At 41.9% G+C, this 21,931-nt stretch overlaps 1 protein-coding gene across 1 annotated transcript in view; it reads right to left on the bottom strand.

Moving 5' to 3' along the window:
- The window catches only part of PKHD1 (PKHD1 ciliary IPT domain containing fibrocystin/polyductin), a 238,627-nt gene extending 216,898 nt beyond the window's left edge, over positions 1–21,729 (bottom strand). The window contains 21 exon segments of the mRNA XM_031060250.1: positions 101–285; positions 1,063–1,193; positions 1,859–2,001; positions 2,461–2,554; positions 3,184–3,270; positions 3,727–4,002; positions 4,805–4,919; positions 5,746–5,881; positions 6,950–7,045; positions 8,349–8,450; positions 9,761–9,831; positions 10,645–10,684; positions 11,313–11,377; positions 12,451–12,525; positions 14,699–14,777; positions 15,632–15,689; positions 17,800–17,899; positions 19,465–19,609; positions 20,552–20,629; positions 21,682–21,711; positions 21,714–21,729. Of these exon segments, the coding sequence (XP_030916110.1) occupies positions 101–285; positions 1,063–1,193; positions 1,859–2,001; positions 2,461–2,554; positions 3,184–3,270; positions 3,727–4,002; positions 4,805–4,919; positions 5,746–5,881; positions 6,950–7,045; positions 8,349–8,450; positions 9,761–9,831; positions 10,645–10,684; positions 11,313–11,377; positions 12,451–12,525; positions 14,699–14,777; positions 15,632–15,689; positions 17,800–17,899; positions 19,465–19,609; positions 20,552–20,629; positions 21,682–21,711; positions 21,714–21,729 (2,122 nt within the window).
- Positions 21,730–21,931: the final 202 nt, after the last annotated feature.

The following is a 21,931-nucleotide window of genomic DNA, read 5'->3' on the forward strand; positions in this document are numbered from 1 at the left end:
TGTGAAATTTCCCGTGGAAAAAGTTTCATCCATCTTTATTGCTATAGATTTAACAGAATATCCTGGGGGGGAAAAAACAAACCAAAAGAGATGCCTTTACCAATGACAGCTCTGTCAGCAATGATGAGCTGATCAAGATAAAATGATCCAGGTGTTTCTTTTTGCAGCACAGGGCTCTGCAAGTCTATCTGATACACAAATACTGGGGAATTGGCTGGGAGGTCCTGAAGAAGCACAGAGATATTCACACACCTCTTCCAGAGGTTGGTGCAGGTAAATGTCCAGCTGGAAGACAACAAGGTCGACACAATAAACAAATGTGAGGTGGTTGTGAAGATTCCAGGTAATATCAGGCGCTGTTTTTGTTACTACTGACATCTAGCACAAACCACATGCTCAGTGGTTTGTGATTACTCACTATGTCCTTGTTGGGCCCCCCAGAGTGAGAAATGAGGATTTAGATCTCTAGTGATTCAGAGGGGAAAACATAAACAGAGTGGGATATGGGAATGACTACACCTGCTTTATTTTTGGCAAAATACCACAACAGCATCAGTGACCTCAGCGGGGGTCAATCCAAAAGTCAAACCCTCAGCTCTCTTCATTTTTTTACACTCCTGATTTTTTTAAGTCTGCCTGCCCTAAGCTTTATATCTGCTACCAAATGTTTTCTACTCATGGAATTTTAAGTGAATAAAGAAAATCAAAGACTACACCAATTTTCAAAGCTTTCAAAGGGTGGAGTGAAAAAACAAGCAATTCTCTCTCTTACTACGGAAAATCGACTGGGAAAGAAAGTGGAGAATTTATGTTCTCAAAAATCTTTAAGTACACCTGTGTGTCACTGAGGTGAGATAGTGCACATAGCAAGAATCATGGAAATTTACTCATCAGATTCTCCAAAAAAGGATGGAAACACATTCCAGCAATGCCTCTGTAGGCATTTTTTTAGATTACTCCAAATAACAAATTGTTCCTATATAAATAAGAACTTCCCTCATTTTTCCTACTGCGCCTTCTTATGGGAAATGTAATCTCTGATAACTGTAATTGTCTGGATACCTTTTAGAGTCAGTTTCATTAAAGTCCCACTGGCAGGTGAGGTTTCTCCTCACTGGACATGAAGAGACATTGGTGTAGGACACTGAGAGGTGGAGGATGTTGCTCATATGTCCTTTATGTGCAAAACACACCTGCAAAAATGGGGAAAAGACTTTCACAAATCAAAACAGAGGTAATTGATACATAATGTACATGGAAGATAAAGGAATAGATTCTATTTCAATTCTGGTTTAACACTGGGTTGTTTGGCCTGGAGAAGAAAAGACTCTGGGGAGACCTTAAAGACTCTTCCAGTGCCTAAAGGGGCTCCAAGAGAGCTGAAGAGGGAATAAAAGGTGTAGAAGACAGTTTTGGCACCCAGGTGTGCCACAACATGGCATCAAACCGACCCCTGGGGCTTCCCTGAAGTTTTGGGTTTATTCCTGCCAAAAGCAGGAGAAGATGAGCAGAAAAGTGAGCCATGGACCACCAAACAATAAAGGATTTTTTCCTTTTGTCAAGACATGGTTGTCCTTGTCCCTTCCACCTTTCTCCAACACCATCCCACTTCTTCCTTTCCCACAGCAAGGGTTGTATCCCCAGGAACAGTTAACAACCAGCTGTGTTAAACAATATCTATATCTTAGAGATCCAAAACCACTCTCAAACCAAATAAAAGGTGCTCTGCCTTGTGCTAAGACACAGTGCTTGATAGATTTTTGGGGAGTTGTAAGCTGACCAGATGACTTTATGTTGTTTATTGGGCTCTGAACATTCAGTGCCCAGCTCAAGCTGCTCATGAAGAGCAGCCACTCACATGTGGGTATTTAGTAAGGTCATATCTTGGTAGTGTTGATGGGGAAGTTTTCACCAGCTGGCTTGGTCCTTGGATGCTGAACCTCCCACAGAAAGGCTCTGTCCCACTGACAATGTGTCCTGTGGTGATGATGTTCTTCATATCTGACAGATAAAAAAAAAGAAAATGAGAGGTTTCAAAGTGATTCAGAAGACATCAGTGCAGTCAGGATTCATGAAAATACAACAAGTGGGTATCCAGAAATTGTCAAACAGTCCTACTCTGAGAATTCTCCTGCCAGAGTTCAAGTGTTTGTACAACACTCTCGGGCACAGATTCCTGGGGTTGTCCTGTACAGACCCAGGAGTTGGATTTGATGATTCTTGTGGGTCCCTTCCAACTCTGGATATCCTGTGATTATTATATTGATCACTGTGATTATTATATTGATCACATTGTTTTAATGCATATACACACTACTAATAGATGGTAAACATGAGTATGTACTCATACCCATTAAAAGTGTAAATTTCCTACCAGTAAAAGTTTAAATAACACTTATGTCATAAAAGCAGATCCATCCTCACAATAAATACTGCTTATTTGCCACAGAAGCTTCCTACCTTCTTTCTCAAAACCACAGTGAAAAAGGATTTTAGCAGAAGCTGGCTCAGTTTCACATCCTACTGAAAGGAGTTCTTCTATTGCTGCTTGCACCTTCAAAATAAATTAAGAAAGTGGGAAGCAGTCAGTTACAATCATTTCAGCAGCGACTTCAACACACAGTCCATTTTTCATCAGTCACGGATCAGTGGCACAACAGCTCTGAACAAGCAGTTAGCCAAATATTGAAAGAATAAAAACGTTAAATAATAATATAACAAAATTAATCTCAAGAGAGTGTAAACTTTTATGTTTACATAAAAGTTTTCAGGGGTGTGAGACATCCTCAGTCTAATGACTGTAATGGAGACATCACTCAGGGTCACTTCAATATTGACAAATTAACAACCAAGACATCAAGAGCCACATCAAGAGCCTAGGGGCTGTTGAAGAAGCCAGAGCCATACAACACCCATCTGGCCTTAGAGAAGAAGTAGAAGGATCTGGATCAATGAAAGTCCAAGAAATCTGGATGTTGTGATAAGCTCAGGATACACCTGGGAGTCAATGCTCAAGAAAAAAAAAACTCACTGTAATATATTCTCTGTTTAAAAAAATAAAAATCACCTCTACATCACATAAACTTTATTTCAGCTTCTGGGCCAAATCTTAACTTCTATCAAGCACCAGAACTCCACCAATTCCCAGCAGAGGACCCTGTGTCTGTGTTTAATGGCATCTACCTGTTGAGCTGTAGCATTTGTGGGGATCATTTTCAGTGTGTTGTTCCAGGAGATACTGAAATAACCTGTACCAGACACAGTCAACATCTGGGAGAAAAAGAGAAGCAAATCAAGAAATGAAAACAGACGCAAACTGCATGGGACACACATTCAAACCTGGAATCTTCTCCTGAGGAGGATTTTACAGCCAGCACTTGGCCTTTTATAGCCTCTGTAAACCAGGGATCCCTTCCAAGAGTCAGGGATCCCTGCCCTTGTCCTACAAGGAACAGGATTCTTACATTAACAGGAGAACAAGGCATACATGATCTCTGCAGCTGCAAATGGTCCTTAGAGCTCCTGTCCTTCAGGAGTTTAACCATCAGGAAAAACTTCCCTCATTCCTGAGTGCTTACACACACCCACTCATGTATGTAAAAACCACAGACAACTTCAGCTCATTATGCTCTTCTCACCAGCTGTCACAGGAGGTTGAAAACAAGATGGAAACACACATTTTTTTTCAGATCTGGCACCACCAAGGCTGCTGTAGGCAGCACTGACCTGCACTTCTGGGAGGTGCAAGGCTCGAGCCCGAATTTCGTGCCGCTCGGTGTAGTAGTTGTTCACCACATGGGGGTCCAGCCACGTGTTGTGAATCTGGACTCCAACTCTCATCCCCGTGCTGGGTGTCTTGGCATGATGCAGTGCTTCCAGGTAGTACCTTGAACCAGCAGTTAGCTCAAATTTCTGGGATTTTGGCTGCCAAAGTTCACTCCAGTTCTTCACCCAGTTCTCAGACCACTCTGAATTGCCAGCAGGGAGAGAGGCAATTCTCACCTGTGTGCAGAACAACAAAATCACACAATCACAGAATGGTTTGGGATGGAAGGAACATCAAAAACCATGACATTCCATCCCTGCCATGGGCCAAGGACACCTTCCACTATCCCAAGGTGCTCCAAGCCCTGTCCAACCTGTCCTTGGACACTTCCAGGGATCCAGGGGCAGCCGCAGCTTCTCTGGGCAACCTTGTCCACTCTCACAGCAAAGAATTTCTTCCTCATATCCAATATAAACCAACTGTCTTTCAGTTTGAAGCCATTAAACCAGTTAGTGACTTTTCTCCAGCCCCAAATAACATTTAGTCCAATGCCACAGCTCCGTAAAAAAAACCAAACAGCATATTTGTGTTTATAACTGATAGCTGTGAGTTGATAGCTCACAAATTCCTTCCTATTATACAGGAAAAAGCCACAATATCAAAAAACTTTTGTTTAAGGTTCAATACTATAAAGAAGATAATTCCTATGGCTTGTTCTAGCACTAATAACAGTTCCCCAAATAACTTCTCATGGCTTCAGTTCAGACAGAAATATACTAAACTAACAAAAAAAAATTTGGAAAAGACAATCAATTACTCTGGTTGCAAGAGTGATTTTTTTTATGAGCTATATAATGGACAGGGCAGATGTAAAATATTAAAAATAATCCCACAGCTTTGACTCTGCAATAGATTCATAAAAGGTAATAAACCAATCCACACTGGGGAAATTCCTGCTTGTTGTCACCTTAATTAAAATCCTTTCCATCCTCATTTTTAATTTCCATTTCTCTCATTTTTCTCTACTAATAACAATACCTTTTGTTTTGGATCTTGGGACAAACTTAAGTAGAGAGATGCCTGACCACCTGCCTGAATCCAGAATGTGTAATTGTTGGTCTGAGGAGCCACAAAAAACCCACGGAGTCTGGAGCTGAGCAAAAACAGAATATCCATAATATACAAAAGAGTTACAGAAAAAAAAACCAAAACAACAAACCTCCCCACACCCCACCTTCACATGTACACTGAGTAAAAAGAAAACATCTTTAAACCATTTTAACAAAACAAACCTTGTTATTTTAAAGCTGAAGTAACCTCAAAATGACCCAATTTCACATTAAATGTCAATTATGCCTTACAAAAGTTTCAAAAAGGAAAGAAAAAACAGCTCCATGAAACTAAGTATGATTTTGTTGGTGGCTACTTCAGTACATTTCTTTTCAAACCAAATTTTTAGCCTGAACATGCAGAAAAAGCCAAAACCAGAATCAAACAACAAAAATAGAGAAGTGGTAGAAAACTGTAAGAATTCTTACACTTTGCACAGTTTTTCAAGGTCATGACAGAAGTTGCAATGGGAACAAACACAGTTCAGGAATTTATTTATTTGTATTAACTCCACCTTGGCTGCCGGCATTGGCTGAGAATCTGCCCCTCCACATCTGGCCAGAGCTCCAGCCCAAAACAGCCTCAAACTGGAGCTCCTTCTACTTCCAGAGCAAATATTTTTGGTGGTATTTCAGTATATCTAGGCCAGGTAGAGCAGAAATACTGAGGGAAGGCAAAAGGAGGAGAAAATAAAGCACTTCGCTGCATATTTTAAGCTTCAAAAGGACCTTGGAGCAAAGGGTTTGCTTTGATTTATAGGAGCTATGCAGTGAGGCTCTGCAATAAAGAGCTGTCAGGTGTTTTTGCTCCACCTTACACTGCTAAAGGTGATTGCCATGGCTTCATCTCTTTTTAAGATCACTGAGTACCTGAAGGACTTCTTTGCCCCAGACAGAAACCTTACTGGGGAGCTGGCATTAGGTACAAACTGCCATCTGTATCCAGGACCTGCTTCTGTCAGATCAGAGGCATCATCCCAGACTTCAAAGAGAAGCCCTCTGTTTCCTAGAAAGTTGAAACAAAAGTATGCTCAGCAGCAGCCAGCAGAAATCCCAGAGCACATGCTGGAATCAGTGCTGTAGGAGGCAGGCCAGAGAGAAAATTTTAATAATAAATTGGTTCTGTTTTTGGGGTAGTTTGCAGTCTAAGGCAGAACACAGATCTCACCATGGGGAATTTGTTTTACCTTGAAACCCTCTGACAGAAATAACAAAACTCTGCAGAGAGAACAACAACCAACCTGCTCACGTCTGCTCTTGCAGGAAAAGGCACTGAGACGACCCACAGTCAAAGTTAAGCCTCATTTTATGCATTAAAATCTCCTACTCAAGGAGTGTCCCCAGAAGCCTCTGCAGTAACTCCAGTTCAGCCATCCTTCCTCTAAATATGTTCCATGCCTTTTTCCCCTCATTTTCCACCAGTCTGACCTTCCTCCCACCATCTCCTCTCTGCTCCTGGTGGGCTGAGCTCTCCACCTTGGTTTTCCTGGCTATAGAATCACAGAATGGTTTGGGAGGGACCATTCAAGTTTATCCAATCCAACCTCCTGCCTCAAGCAGGGACATCTCCAACCAGAGCAGAGTGCTCAGAGCTGCACCCAAACTGGCCTTGAATGTTTCCAGGGATGGAATATCCACCACCTTTCTGCGCCATGGCCTTCCTCATCTCATTGTAAAAAAATACCTTCCTTAGAAACAATTTAAATAGACCCCCTTTTAATTTTAAAACATCATCCCCTCTCCTATTGCTAATAAAAGTCTATCCCCCATGTTGTTTACATCCCCATGTTTCTGAAAGCCCCCTTTAGGCACTGGAAGGGGCTCTGAGGTCTCCCTGAAGCCTTCTCTTCTCCAGGCTGGATAACCCCAGCTCTCTCATCAGTCTTTCCTCATAGCAGAGGTGGTCCAGCCCTTGGATTATTTGCACCCCCCTTCCCTACCACTCCAAAAGAAACTGATGTTGAAGCAGACAGTGCTTTGGAAAGCCCTGTTTCATGACTGAATCATCACCAAAGGGTTTCTGCCCTCCATTTCTGTGTGTGTTTGCTTATTTGGAGCTCCAGGAACAGCTCACCTGGCTGGGGGGCTCCAAGTCTCCTGCCCTCACCAACAGCCTCAGTCGTGCATCTGATTTCCTGGGGAGAGACGTGCTTGACTTTACAGGGAACACCTGCCAGCAGGGAAAGGAGACAAAAGTGCTGTGGAAGACTTGGAGACACAGCTGAGCTGCAGCACAAACACATCTCAGAGCCATGGAGTGGTTTGGGTAGGAAGGGACCTTACAAATATGTTGTTACATGTACCTTTATATGGACAGGGTCACCTTCCCCTAGACCAGGTTGCTCTGTTGGAGCTCCTTTAGGAACTGGAAAGTGCTCCAAGGTCTCCTTGGAGCTTTATTTTCTCCAGTCTGAGCAGCCCCATCTCCCTCAGCCTTTCCTTATAGTAGAGGTGTTCTATCCCTCTGATCATTTTTGTGTCCCTCCTCTGGATTCATTCCAACAGATTTTCCTGTACTGAGGACCCTGGATGTGATACTCTGGGGGGAGTCTCCCCAGAGCAGAGAGGCAGAATCCCCTCCCATCCACCTTGTTCCTAAATTCCCTTCCCTATTCCTTAGGAACCTTGAGCTTGTTCCTAAAAGGCGTTAAACATTTTGCCACAAGCCTGGGCTGGTACTACCACCAAACAGAACAGTTCATGCCCACAATCAGAGTAACTGGAGTTTCCTGGAGGTGTGCAGTGGTTTTGGTTTGCTAATTTGAGATTTTTTTTTTTTGGTTAATGTATTAATGAGTGCAGTGGATTTAGTGTTGGTTAATTACTAGTGTATTTATTAGGATGTATTTGCTCATTTCCTGCTGTGAGGTAGGACTAGGAGAAAGGTAAAGTAGGTTTAAAACTTTAAAAGGGTATAAAGAAAAATTTATTAATAGTAACTAAAAGAAAAAGTAGTAAGAATTAAAACAAAACCTTTAGGATATTTCTCCTCTCCTCCTCAACCTCATTTTTCTTAATGACAATATAAAGAAAAAAAATTTTTGTTACTTTACTACCTCTAGAAGTTTTTCTTCAGTTTATTTAGGAAGAGAAGTCTCTATTGTTAATGTTACAAAGACTCCTCTACAAGAAAATAGTTTTCTTGCATCTGTCTTTATGAATAGCAGCTGACCAGGGAAATATGTAATCATGAACTTCTTTCTCATTTTTCTATAAGCTTTTCTCACAGCTGTGTTTATGGGCTGTATTAACTTATGGGGTATTGTTTTAAAGATGAGTTGTTTAAAGGTAAAGGCTCTTATTATCCATCTATTTGTATCACTTCTGTAAATGCCTCCCATGCAAATCAAGCATGAGGACAAGGTGAGTCCTACAATTCCCACACTGGCATCCCTGAATATCTCTTGGGTTTTGCAGTGAGGGCCAAACTGTATTTAAAAAAATAAAATTCACATTATTTGCTCTGCTCTTACCTGCAGCAGTGACTTGCACTGGCTCCTCAAAGAAATCCCCAGTGACAGTGAGCTCAGTGCCTCCTGCCAGGCTCCCTCCGGCTGGGAACACGGAGAAAATCTCTGCAAGGGAAGGAAAGAGGGATCTGAGCACAAGCCTTGCAGAGGTTAATCCCAGCCCTGCTTCTGGGAAAGCCTGCAGTGCACTTGCACTGCTTCCAGCCAGAGCAGGCTCCTGTGAATGAATCCAGCTGCTTGATCCCTTTTTTTGGCAGCCTCTGGGATGATGAGCAGCATGGATAATTTGGCCACATGGCAGGGGGAGCACTGCAATGCTTGGGCTGTTGCTTAGCAGGGGCTGCATCTGTCATGCTCAGATTGCAAACTGCTCTGTGCTGTGCTATTGAGGATCTCCGGGAGAAAAAGAGAAAAAAGAGGCAGAATTAAAACTGTTTTAATCCTCTTGACCTTCTCTGACTCACATCTCAACTTAGTCCTTAGGTTTAAATGTTACCACTCTTTCCAATAATCCCTCAGACTTCAGGGACAAATGGAGGGAGCAGAATATCTGAGTGTCCACACCATGACCATGGGATCCTTTCAGCACTTTATCTGTTACAAGTGTGCCATTCCACAGCAAAACTATTTTTCTTTTTGATGACAACTACCCACTTTGCACTAATATTGGAGTTTAACCACCCAGTTCTACTTGTATAGCTCTGAAAAAAAGAAGTCTAATAAGAAGAGGATGAGGGATTTTGTTCTATACCTGCATCTTTTTTGTTAATTCATCTGGCATTTAAACAGTAATTTTACAGTATTAGTTACTGACTAGCACAGTACTGTCTACTGGACAGATCTAGCAGATCTTTCTGCTCATGCTCTGCCCACAGCCAACTTCATGCATGGTTATTTCATTTTACTCTGCTTTAAATTGTAAACAAAGACATAAAATTAGCCTTCTTAACAAAGAGTTGTCTACAATACAGCTTGAAACATCCCATGTAGGTTATCTTTAATGTACCTTAAATAATTTTTTTAAGTAATGGTGCAGTACCCTCCCATTCACCACTTATCCAGAACTCAATTCTTGGAGTAGCTGAACATCACATCCTTCCTGTATCCAGTGTGGGAGTTCTCATCCTGAGGTCTGCATTTCCAAAATTTCAGCCTCAACAAATACAGAGTGATTTAAGGGGGAAAAGTTTCCCTATGAGCAACACCTTGACTCTGTAACAGATCTGACAGGACAAGGAACAGCACACATAAATCTGGTTGTTTTCTGCTTAGTCAAGCCCATACCAGGGGAGTGGAACACCAAAATGAGGACAAAACAGGATTACATCCCTGGGAAAAGCAACAGTGAGACGTGTTTTCTTAGATCACGCTGGGACTGAGGGAGGACAGTGCCAGTGAGGTGGATCAGTGAATACCTGGATGAGTCTGGTACAGGAAAAGCTCCTGTTTGGCGCTGATGAGCCAAGCACCTTTGTGCACTGCTGACCTGCAAGAGAGAAAATGCCTGAGACATCCTGGGCCATGTAAATAAAAGCAAACCTTCATCTGGCAGGGCTGGACATTCACTCTCCAGAGGAACAGTGGAACATTTCTGCAAGTTCCAACAACTCCTTTCACCAGCACATTGATTCATGAGACCCATTAAATGGTTTAAACACTTTATTAGAAGTACTAGCACATTGTAAAGTATGTTCTGACACAGTCAGAACCTGTTTTCACCTCCTTTTATGGTTAAATTCTTTCCCATGTGGATGAATAGTCAAAAGCAAGGTGAAAGGTTTTAGTTCAGCTAAATTTAACAGATCACAGAATGGTTTGGGTGAGAAGGGATGTTAATGAACATCCAGTTCCACCCCCTGCCATGGGCAGGGACAATTTCCACTAGCCCAGGGCGGATCCAAATCCCATCCAGCCTGGCCTTGGACACTTCCAGGGATCCAGGGGCAGCCACAGCTTCTCTGGGCAACCTGTACCAGGGCCTCCCCACCCTCACAGGGAAGGATTTCTCCCTAATATCCAATCTGAATCCATCCTCCTTCAGCTATTCTCCCTTGTCCAAGATAAGGTGTCTCATGTTTTGGTCACTGAAGGTAAAGTATAAAAAACCAAAGTGGAAATACTCTGGGGCGAAACCTTCCCCCATGTCATTCCAAATCTGACAACCATCTCCTAAAGGTAACAAACCTTATTTCTGAGCAATGAAACAGATGATAAGGTAAAAGCATAATTCACTCATCCCGGACTCAAATGCAGCTCTATTCCCATGCAAAACCAGAGGAAAAAAGATTCTTTTACTCACTTTCCTTTGTTAAACACTGAGAAGGTGACATTGTGGGACCCTGGAGGAGAGAAAAGTGACAATGCTTTCAGGCAGAAGTATGAAGTAAATCCTACCAAATATTGTCCAGGTTCTCCGGACCCAATTCTCCCTTCCTTGTACTTTCCTTACAACAGTAAGGAAAACTTATTTTACGTATTTAACTCACAATATCCTTCCCAAACAGGAAGGCTGAAGCTCAAAGCCTCCACAAGAAATTAGAAGCTTTTTCAGGGTGCTTGGAAGTGAGGAAAAATTAAAGGGATCCCACCTGCTACTGGAGACTGTGACTAGAAGGGAACACCCGATTTATTCCTCTAATAAAGCACTAACGGGAAGGGACATCACAGACAAGAAGGATTAAAGTAGGAAGCTCAGCAAGGACCCCAAATCCCAGTGTTGGCTGTCAGCAATGCCCACATCACATCATGGTTTCCCTTCATGTCCTCCCAGGCTGTGCAGAGGACACAAACCATGGCAGGGGCTGAAGGCTGGCAAGCCTTGATCTAAAGCAGCTTTTATGGACTCAGCCCTGAGCCACATTCCAGTTTGGAAACAGAACAGAAACTCATGACAGACATCCTCCTCCCTGCATCTTCTGGAGCTGCAGGAATGACAGAAACCCATGGTTTTTAGCCCATTTCACCAACCTATGTGATTCCCTTCCACCCGGCACTGCAGGGTCCCCAGTCCATCCTTCACCTGAACAGGGTAACTGTGGAGAGACAAAGGACTTCACTGAGCCTTGGGAGCAGAAAATAAGCAAAATATAATAGAATCAACTAATCAATAGAGGATGTGGGTTTATACACCCAAGATAGTCATGGTTTGCTGTCTTTAGAAACATGGGAGTGAAGCAGGTGAGATGGGAGAGGAAAATGTCACAGACATTTCTTTTATGAAAAATCCTCTCTTAGGATTTCCCTGCTGAAGCTGAGAAGTTCAGCAACCAGACATAAACAATAGGTTATCTGCTGCTGTGAATGTAACAGGTCTGCCTGGATTGGCCCAGTTTAGATGTTTGGAGTTGGTGGCCAATCCAGGACTGAGCTCTCTTGGAGACAGTCCGGGAGAGCGAAGTTTGTTTTTCATACTTTACTTTTCTTATCTTAGCTTTAGCAGCTTCTGGAAACTCTCCTTTCTTTTTCTTTTTAGTATAGTATAGTATATGTATATATCATAACATAATAAATCAAGCCGTCTGTAATGGAGTCAAAGATCTACGTCTTTTCCTTCACCCAAACACCCTTGTGACCACCGCCACAGGAAAAACTTATTTTCCCACTAAAGATCAAGAGTTCAGCAGCTTAGGAGGATGTCTTCCAGCAGCAGTGCTCCAGCGTGGCTCCTTTACATCTATTTCTAGAAGCTGATGCTGTTGGTGGCCTTCAGAACCTTCCTTGAAATAAAAAACTGAGCAGGGACAAGTGCAGGCACAAGGGGAGGGTGAATAGAAAGGACAAAAATGCTTCCCCTCTACTTGCTCCTCTGCAGGTTCCTAAACTGTGAGAATGAGCAGGTAGCAATTAAAACAGATATGCTGCCACTACATCAACCCTCTGGAGCCATGGAATGACAATTCCCATGATAACTCACACTTATGTTTAAGCATTTGAAGCTGCAGAAAGCCAGCAGCCCTCACCCACCCATCACAGACCATAAATCCTCAGGGTCTTTCTTCACTTTAAGCCAAAGTAGAAAAGTTTCTCCAAAAGCCACAAACATTTTTGTGCACAAGCTGTGCTGAACCCTTGCACCAGCACAAACCCAAAGTAAACCAGAACTGACGTGGTTCCAGCTCTCCTGTCAGCAAAAGAGCAGAGACTGGTCCATCCATCTCCTTCTGAGGTAAGAACAGCTGGCCTGGGCAAAGAATAAACAGGAAAGATTTGATGTGATGCAGATGAAAACCTGATCTTGTTAAAATCAGTAGCCAGTATTTTCCCAAGGGACAGGAATTTTCTCCCACTTGTATCTAACATTTATTAACCTTCTAGAAAATGGGACAAGCCCTAATCTCTCATCTCTGCACCTGCAAAGTGCATTCCTCAATTACTGTGGGAGCTGCAGCTCTGTGAGAGTGCAGCAGGGCTCTCCTGGAGACACCTCATGCCAGCTCTGAATGATCGAATCCCCCCTCCCTGAGGGCAAGGCTGAACTCTAGGAGGGCAATTCCCACCCACACCTTCCAAACCAGCAGGCAGCACCACCTACAGTAAGTACAATAAAAATATAGCTCAGACATTTCTTTATTTCATTGAGGAAAAGCACTAAAAACATCTACCAGCAGAAATCACCCAAGCTCCTAATAAATAATTTAAATATCTGTTCCTTAAAGAATCAGTATGGGACAACTTCCATTGGAGAGGAGGAAGAAGATGGGAATAATACATTCAGAGTAATTAGCAGAGTAAGTAAAGGCTGGCAATGATTCTTTAAGAATTAACAGCTAATTAAAGGAAATAGGTAATTAAAACCTGTAATGCAAACATTTTGTGATGACTCATCCCTCACAATGTAGTTTTCTATGGCCCATGTTTCAGAATGCAGTTTTATGAGGTTTTTCTAAAAGACCTTGCTTTTATTAATACAGGTGGCTGATACTGAGAACCTTTCCTTTTAAGGAAGACTAAAAATAATATCAGTGCTGCCAAATGTTTGTTCAGCATCACTGGACCAGAGCATCCCATACAAAGCATGGAAAAAGGTGCAGAACACACTTGGAAGCACAAAAACCATTCCCTTTTTTTGCTCCAAATCCTGAATCAGCGTGACTGAGTGACAATCTGCTCTGGTCAAGTCCAAGTCCCCACCTGGTACCTATTTCCTAACACACCAAAAATGGGCAAATTATTCTTGTGAAGCTACAAAGGGAACCTGTCTGGTATGCTGGGATTTTGAGGCCATTTCCTTTTGGTGAGGCTGAGCTGTAAATGAGTAATCTGGCAGCAGAGCACTGCAGGCATGTCCAGCCTGTGCTCAGACAGAGCAGCCTTTCTTCCCTCTCATCAAAGCTTCCAGGGCTCCACCAGAGGCGGGTAAAACAATAACTGATGCCAAACAAAGGATGCTGATGTGCACAGTGTGGGGATGGCACGGCAGGAATCTGCACTGGACTGTCCTTCATGCCAGCAGGGAGTTTAATCCCTTAGCAAGGGACATTTCCAGTCAGCTTGAGAGGTCATTAAAATGTATGTCAGTGTTAAATATCTTATGCTGCAATTAAAATTTCTAACTACTGAGAATACACACTTGAAATGATCCTTAAACTGCTGGCAGAGTAACTGTGGATTAATAGTTTATCTTTAAAATACTTACCTGGGCTTAATTCTTCACTGGCACAGAAATCACAAACTCACATTTGGTAACATATCCATACATATGGAAATACATATGACATACAGCAGGACAGTGGTGATGCTCATGTTGGATTCACTGTGTTTAAAGGAGCTGCTGTCCTAAAATAAGGGATTTTTTTAAATCTAGCTGCTTTTCTCTGTTCCATGTAACTACAGAAGCAACATTAAAAAAAAATCAAACCTCTGAGAACAAGAAAACAATCACAGAGTGTTTAAAGCAGTGAACAGCAAAGTCTTTTGTCTCAAAATATTTCTCTTTAGTCTTCTGGTTTACCAGAGCATCTGCTTCAAACTAATCCATTTTTTTTTTCTTAAAAAAAATGCAAATGGAAAGGGGAAAATTTATTTAACTTTTCAACTCTGACATTATTTTAATTAGTTAAATTTTAATTTGCTAGCCAAAATAAAATCTACAGCAGCCAGCTGCAATTACAGTACAATTCACACTGAGCTGTGATTGACTGTGCTGCCAGTAAACAAACCAACCAGCTTAATGGACCAGTTGCAATTAGATTAACAAAGTTTGCTGGAGCCCAACTCATGAGCTGCAATAAACCACAAAGGAAGTAAATGGCAATTCTGGGCCAACTGGTTGCAATTTATTGCTGTCGAGGAGGCTGATGGAAGAAATGCCAATTTACAGGGACTGCAGCAGATAGCTGAGTGTTCATAATTACCCATCAATATAATCCACATTGAAATCCAGGGTCTCATATCTGCCAGCAATTGTCTTCCCATGAATCTGTATTAAATTTCCTGTTTAAGAGGAAATGGAAATTGAAGAGAGTCTTTTAAAAGCAGAGAATTTATTTGCAGATTTTCTGAGTTGAACAAAAGGAATTAATGGTCTTTATAGATTTTGCAGAGGTTCCTGCACTGAATGTGCTCTCAGCTTTTACCACGGCTCAAGATAATTTTGCACTTAATTCACTTTTCTCAAAGCACATGTCTCTGTTTCCCACCAAAAAAAAAAAAAATTCATTCCAGAAAAATGAATTTTTTTTGCATATCTGAATTTACACAAAGCTCACAATTTTCCTCAACTCTTTTGTTAGCTAAACCCCACTTTCTAGCCCAATTCCACTGTAGAACCTCACGAGACAACCAAAATTACGTCATTTGTACGCCAGACAGGGTGAAGGTCTAAAGAAGGATCTTGGCATATCTGTGACCAGATTATTCTCCTGCTCTTCACTCACTCTGGGAGGCGAAACATCCATCCAGCTAACACATAGAAAGCTCCATACTGACACCCTAAAGCAAGGCATGAGAATCTAGACCTAAACTACACCTGAAAACAATTAGAAATTAGGGATTGATTTAGATTGAGGCACATCTGTGTGATACAATCATCCATGTGACTGTCTGAGCTCTTGAGAGACCAAAATCATTTGTTTAATCTTGACTTTGAGGATCAAACTTTCAATTTTATCTAAAGAAACCTGGAAATACAGAAATAATAGAAACAGGGGGGAAAAATCTGCCACATTCCAATTAATTTTTCAGACCAAAATCAGTGAATGACTTCTCATGTAACTTTAAAGTCTGATCTAAAACCCCAATAAGCAAAAGCTCTGTATGGCAGTACAGATTAAAGAAAGGTCCCATACCTGGGGTGCCAGATGATGGATTAATTTGGTAAACCACAGGTGTCTGCTCAGCTGAGAACTGCAAAGAGAAATTTGCAGTGAAATGTCAGCTATTCTGCAGCAGTCCAACCCCGCCTGATGGTGCATTGCTCACAACCCAGCCAGCAGCTGCATTTCAGAAACTCACACTCCACATTTATCTTTGAAGCAGATTCCTGCTCTGGGAAAGGAATAAGGAGAATTATTCCCTTCTCACCCCTTCTCCAATCACAGTCTAGATTAGTGATATTTTTACATCTTTTGTGCCCAAATTGCCCATCCTGCTTGATCCAATGCCAGAAGACACAGTTTAATACAATATCAAATTTCTAAGTCATGCTTTAGCTGAAGTTAAAAATTGCATTTTATCTTGCTGAATGGTGACATTATCTTGTTGAATGGTGACATTATTGTTCTTCCCAATAGTATATCCTATAGAACAATTGCATCATCATAGATGTGAAATACTTCAGCCATTCTTTGGCAAGTTTGTTGGGTATCCTAAAGCAGTGGAGCAAAGACTTTGTCTTGGCCCCATCTTACAGCAAAACAGCAGAGATTTTTTGGGGAAAGGACCACCTTCACCTCTGAGGAAAAAAACCTTGGAAATCATCAAGTCCAACCATTAATCCAACGCTGCTAAATCCAGTAAAACATATCCCCAAATGCCACATCTGCATAGTTTTTAATGCCTCCAGGGCTGGTGACTCCACCACTTCCCTGGTGCTTGACAATCTTTTGAGGAAGACATTTTCCCTAATATCCAATCTAAACTTTCCCTGGTACAACTTGAGGCAATTTTCTCATCCTGTATCTTGTAACCTGGGAGAAGAGGCCAATCACACCTGGCTGCATCCTCCTGTCAAAGAGTTGTGGAGAGTGAGAAGGTCCTCCCTGAGCCTCCTTTTCTCCAGGCTGAGCCCCCCCAGCTCCCTGAGCTGCTCCTCATCAGACCTGTGCTCCAGACCCTTCCCCATCCTTTTTGGACATGTTCATCTTCTCCACCTCCTTTATGATCCCCCTCAAGACCTCATTGGCACTTACAGATGCTGCTCACAGCCCAATAAATATCATAAAAAATTAATTTGTTGCATTAATTCAAAGGTACCATTGCACATATCAGTTTTTTTCCTAAGTTTTCCTTGGAGGCCATTCCCTTTCAGAGCTCAGTCTTTCCCTCCTACTCCTGGTCATGTTAGAAATGAATGAGCAGCCACAAACTTCCACCAGCAATGGCCACTTCTGGGGAGCAAAGGCACCATCACACCATACTCCAGGCTGGAGAAGATGTGGAGAAAGAAGCCAAAAGCAGCGTGAAACTGGGGCCACTGGCTGACAGAGTCTTGTGAGCTGCTCAGACTTGTTGGTGCCTGCAGCACCTTTTCCAATCTAATGCAGAGGCAAAATTAATTTTAATACATGTAGCTCCCAGGGCCCAGCCCCAAAACAAAGAGACACATTGTGGTTTATTTAGCTTGGAATGTGCCTCATTAACAGCATCCCCTGGTGATTTTTCATCAGCTCTCTAGGCTAGCTGAACCACCCAATGACTCTTCAGCTTTAATGTGCAATTTACTGAAAGTGCTGGGTTTTTTTGCTCAAAGTTAGCACAGAGGTGGGATGTGACTTTCAAAAACACCAGGCCTCATCCCAAAACACACAGTCATGGTTAAGGATTCTGCTCTGCAAAAGATCGCTGAATCCCAGAACGGTTTGGGTTGGAAGGGACCTTAAAGATGTTCTCATTCCACATCCCTGCCATGGGCAGGGACACCTTCCACTGTCCCAGATTGGTCCAAGCCCCATCCAGCCTGGCCTGGAGCACTTCCACAGATGGGCCAGCCACAGTTGCTCTGGGAAACCTTTGCCAGGACCTCACATTAAAGAGTTTTTTTCCAACATCCAATCTACTGTCTTTCAGCTTGAAGCCATCCCTCCTGGTTCTGTCTCTAATACGCCCTTGCAAAAAGTCTCTCCCCATTTTTCTTTAGCTTAGGGTTGGAATTGAATGGTCTAGAGGTCCCTTCCAATCCAAACCATTCCATGATTCCATCCATTTCAATGTATTTCCTGCGACACAATGTTCAAGCTTCACTCCCCTCAATACATTGAATTCTTTATCCTCACTTCTGCACTTGCTTGATGATTACCTTGAAAGAATAGTTCTCTTTCTCCACCTCAGTCAGGTTGTTAATCACATGTCCTTTAAAGATCACCTCCACGTAGTACAAACCTTCCTGGAGTGAAGACCTAGGTGGAAGAAAATGTGTATTATATTTTTATACAAATTGTGTTTAGAAAATGCCAAGTCCTTTACAGAGTCTCCATTCATAGCAAGTCCACTGAGACATCCATAGAGCAAATGAGCTTTTCACTGTCAGCCCAAACTTCACACATATGAAGCCAAACGTTAAAATAACAATTCAAAAGAAATGTGGAAGCACAGCAAGAAATCACAGTTAAGAGCAGAAGGTGACAGGACTGCATTGGAACTCCACCTAAATTATTGTTAATGCAAAACACAAGCATTCTCATTAGGCATGCACAGAAAATAATTGTTATTCGTTAGTAATAAAATGAATGCCTGGGTCTGCAGGGCATCTTGATCCTGGTCCATAAATTAATGCTGCATCCTTGTTTCACAGTTTCCCAGCACAGCACCCAGCAAAATTAACTTCCAGCCAAATCATAGCAGAAGAATATGGAAGAGTCCCATTAGGTCCCTCTTCAGACCCCAGTCTTCCAGTCCAGCCACCTGTGTTAAAGCTATGACAGGATAGAAAACAGGCTGCTCAAACTGCCCAGCTGGTGCTTGGAACTATATTTATTTCCTGTTCTATTCGTAGGACATAAGACATTCATTCCCTCTCTATCACCTTGGACAGGTCAAGGACACCAAAACCTGGTAGAGTCTCCTGCAAATTTTCTTGGGAGTTTTGCATCTGAGACCTGGATGTCTACAAACCTCTGCAAGTCTGAGCCTGGACTGCCCAAGAAGCCTCATTGTGACCCTCAAGGTATCCTTGTGCTTTACAAATTTAAAACAAAAATCAATCAACCCAGATTAGCAGGTGCTCAGTGAGGGCACAGCGTGAGGATTTGTGAAGGAATTTTGAATTTGAGGATTTCTGAGTTGTTTTAAATAATGTGATTTATTTTTCTTATCTTCTACATAAGCAAGAAAGGTGAGTTCAACTCACATCTTCACCACATGGCTCAGAAGGTCATGAGACCTCTAGTAGCAAATATTTATTTACCAATAAAACACTATCAACAAGAATATTTATACTTTTAACGCAATCCTTAAATATTTTGTCTTATAGACTCATACTACAGTGTAAATTTTATTAGTCAATCATGTTATAACACAAAAATATACTTTATAGTACTATATATAGTACTACATACTATACTATATATAGTACTGTATCATATATATTGCATATATATACATGATATAGTCTATATATATATGTACTGTATATTCTGTATATAGTACTATATACTATCTAGTACTATACTCTAAAACTCAAAATTTTCCTCTGTTTTAACTTAACCAACCTCTGTTTTAAACTATAAATCCTCATTCTCACTTCTAATACCTACATCTGGAAGCCTTTTCCAAAGTCTCAGATCAAATCCTAATTCTAAACTTTGACTTACAGACCCAAAGTCCTGGAATTCCCTAAATTTCATATTCCAACACCACAGGAATTCTTTCAACTCCCAAACTTCCTGCGCAGACACTGAAAGAAAAGGAGGATCCTGTTTGACAAAGGGCAAGATGTCACCCACAGTGTAACCATGGATCATACCTTGTTCTGCACCTTATGGTGGGCAAGTCCAAATACAGAGGAGGGACATCACACGGCAGCCTGGGCAGGTCTGGGTGCACCAGGGACACCTCCAGCTGGGATGCGCTGGCTGGAGAGACAGATTCTACCTGGCGGGATGCTGAGCCTAAGCAATAAAGTCAGTCAGAAGAGCTCTGTGAGGACAGGATCACTCCCAGTCACACAATGAGCATTTTTGGAGGTACAACCCAGCTTCTCTAGGAATAATGTTCACAGTCCTTGATCAGGCTTTTTAAAACCATGTTTGTGGATTTTCATGTTGTGGTGGTTTAACCCCAGCTGTCAACTCAGCCCCACACAGCCACTCATTCATTTCACCCCCAGGGGCATGGGGAGAGGATTGGAAGGGTAAAAACCACATCCCCAGGTGCATTTCCACACATTTTTAATTCCCCCTGGTGAGTCTACCCCTGCACTGGGCAGCCTGTGCCAGCTAATGACCATGCACAGCTGATCCAGAAACCAACTCTCTTCACAACGAATAAATATTCATCACTGTGGAAAATCAGATCCAGCTTTGTACAGTTGCTTTGGGGCCAGAATGGACATGACATACAATTTTCTGAAATTTTTACTCAGATCTCATGCTTATCATAAGAGTTTTAAAATGCTCCAGTATCACAGGACATATGAAGAGAGAAGACTTTTAGCTTTTCTTCAATAAAAGGGCAGGAGCAGGAAAGAAATTTCTAACCCTACATCTGAAAAATAATAAACATTTTGACTTCTGTTGCTTAGAAATAAACCTTCAGCAATTGCTTATAAAGTCATCATTTCAAGCTGATTTCATGCTATGAGTGTTATAGCCTATGGCTCTGTTGGGCAGGGTTTGTCACTCCAACCACAAACCTCAGAAGGGAGCTAATTATCTGTTATTTTGACATCCCTGGAAGTGTTCAAGATCAGGTTGGACAGGGCTTGGAGCAACCTGGGATGGTGGAAGGTGTCCCTGCCCATGGAAGTGAGGTGGAATAGATGATTTTAAAGGTCTCTTTCAATCCTTTCTATGATTCTATTTCAACACATAACTCCTCAATTTAATGCTCACCATCCAGGGTGATGGTAATCCATGTTCCCCCAGCAATGCTCCCCTCCTGGGGCTTGACAAGTGATCCTGAGGCTGTTCCTGCAAAAACAAACCAGCTCCATCAGGCTGAAGGGAAATATAAATATTTTCAAAAACTTATTCAGGATAACACACAGTGACCTGAGATCACCTTCCTGTGATCCCACCCTTCATCCCATTTCTCTTTCTCAAGCATCCAAATTAATCATGTTTCCCATCCTTTCCCCACCACTCTCCCCTGTTTACAGCTCCCCTCAGGGAGAGGTTGACACCTTTAGGGCTTGGTGAACCAACCTACAGCCTGAGCCTCCTATCATCCTCAAGAATTAAAGATTATAAACATAATTTTTATTCCTTCATCTCTCAAAGAAATGTGTTTGCTGACTTCTGTGCACCCTACAAAAATTAAGGGTGCCTATAAAATATATCCTTTTCTGGCTCCAAGACAGCCTGTCCAGCTGTTTCCTTCTGAAGTCCTTAGGAGAGACATTCAGGCCTGGAAAAGAGCTCCTGCTTCATGATGTTAATCACCTATAACCTTCTATGCCAGGCTTTTCATAAAGACACCAAATTCCTCAGATAATTTAGGATTTATTTTGTCTCATTCTCTGAAGCTGAGAGATGAACCAGGCTTCCTTTTATGCAGCCACTGACCAGAATTTTCCAGAAGTCATTTCATGGTGACATTCACTTTCCTGATTAACATTTTAGGAGATTTCCAACTTCTTAGCTATATATGGATGCAATCTGATCAAACATCAGTATTGATCACCAAAGCCAAATACTTGACACTTTTGCATCTTGAACCCTTAACAGCAACATACAGAGAGTGACATATTTATCATCAAGTAAACAAAAAACAATAGGTATTATATGAACTCAGGTAGGACACAGAGAATTACAAATTAATCCAGAAATCTCCTCTATGGCTATGGAAATAATGCCATGGAAATCCAATGATAAGGGTGGACAATGTCCAATGTGCTACAGTCAATATCCCATATTTTTCAACACTCTTTAGAGGTTCTTCTCCATGACTCACAGGCAGTCTATGTCCAATCCCCACTGTATTTTGCAGGTGGGGTTGGAGACAGCACCTCTCCATCACCCACCTGCCAAGAATATCAGCACAGCACTCAGCATGTTCTCCAAAGGTTCATCTTGGACATTGGATGAAGAATTCACAAGAGTCTGGCTCCAGGACCTTCCCTGTAACTTAAAATAAATAAAAAAATCTGTATTCTTTCTTCTCACTGCAAATCTGTGGGAGCAATAGCTGTGAACTCTTCTAATAATTTAAGAATATAAACATTATTTGAGTTGCAGACCAGGTCTTACTTGCTGTCATAGCCAGAGATATCA

This window comes from Geospiza fortis, unplaced genomic scaffold (genome assembly GCF_000277835.1).
Source record: "Geospiza fortis unplaced genomic scaffold, GeoFor_1.0 scaffold106, whole genome shotgun sequence".
Classification (NCBI taxonomy): domain Eukaryota; kingdom Metazoa; phylum Chordata; class Aves; order Passeriformes; family Thraupidae; genus Geospiza; species Geospiza fortis.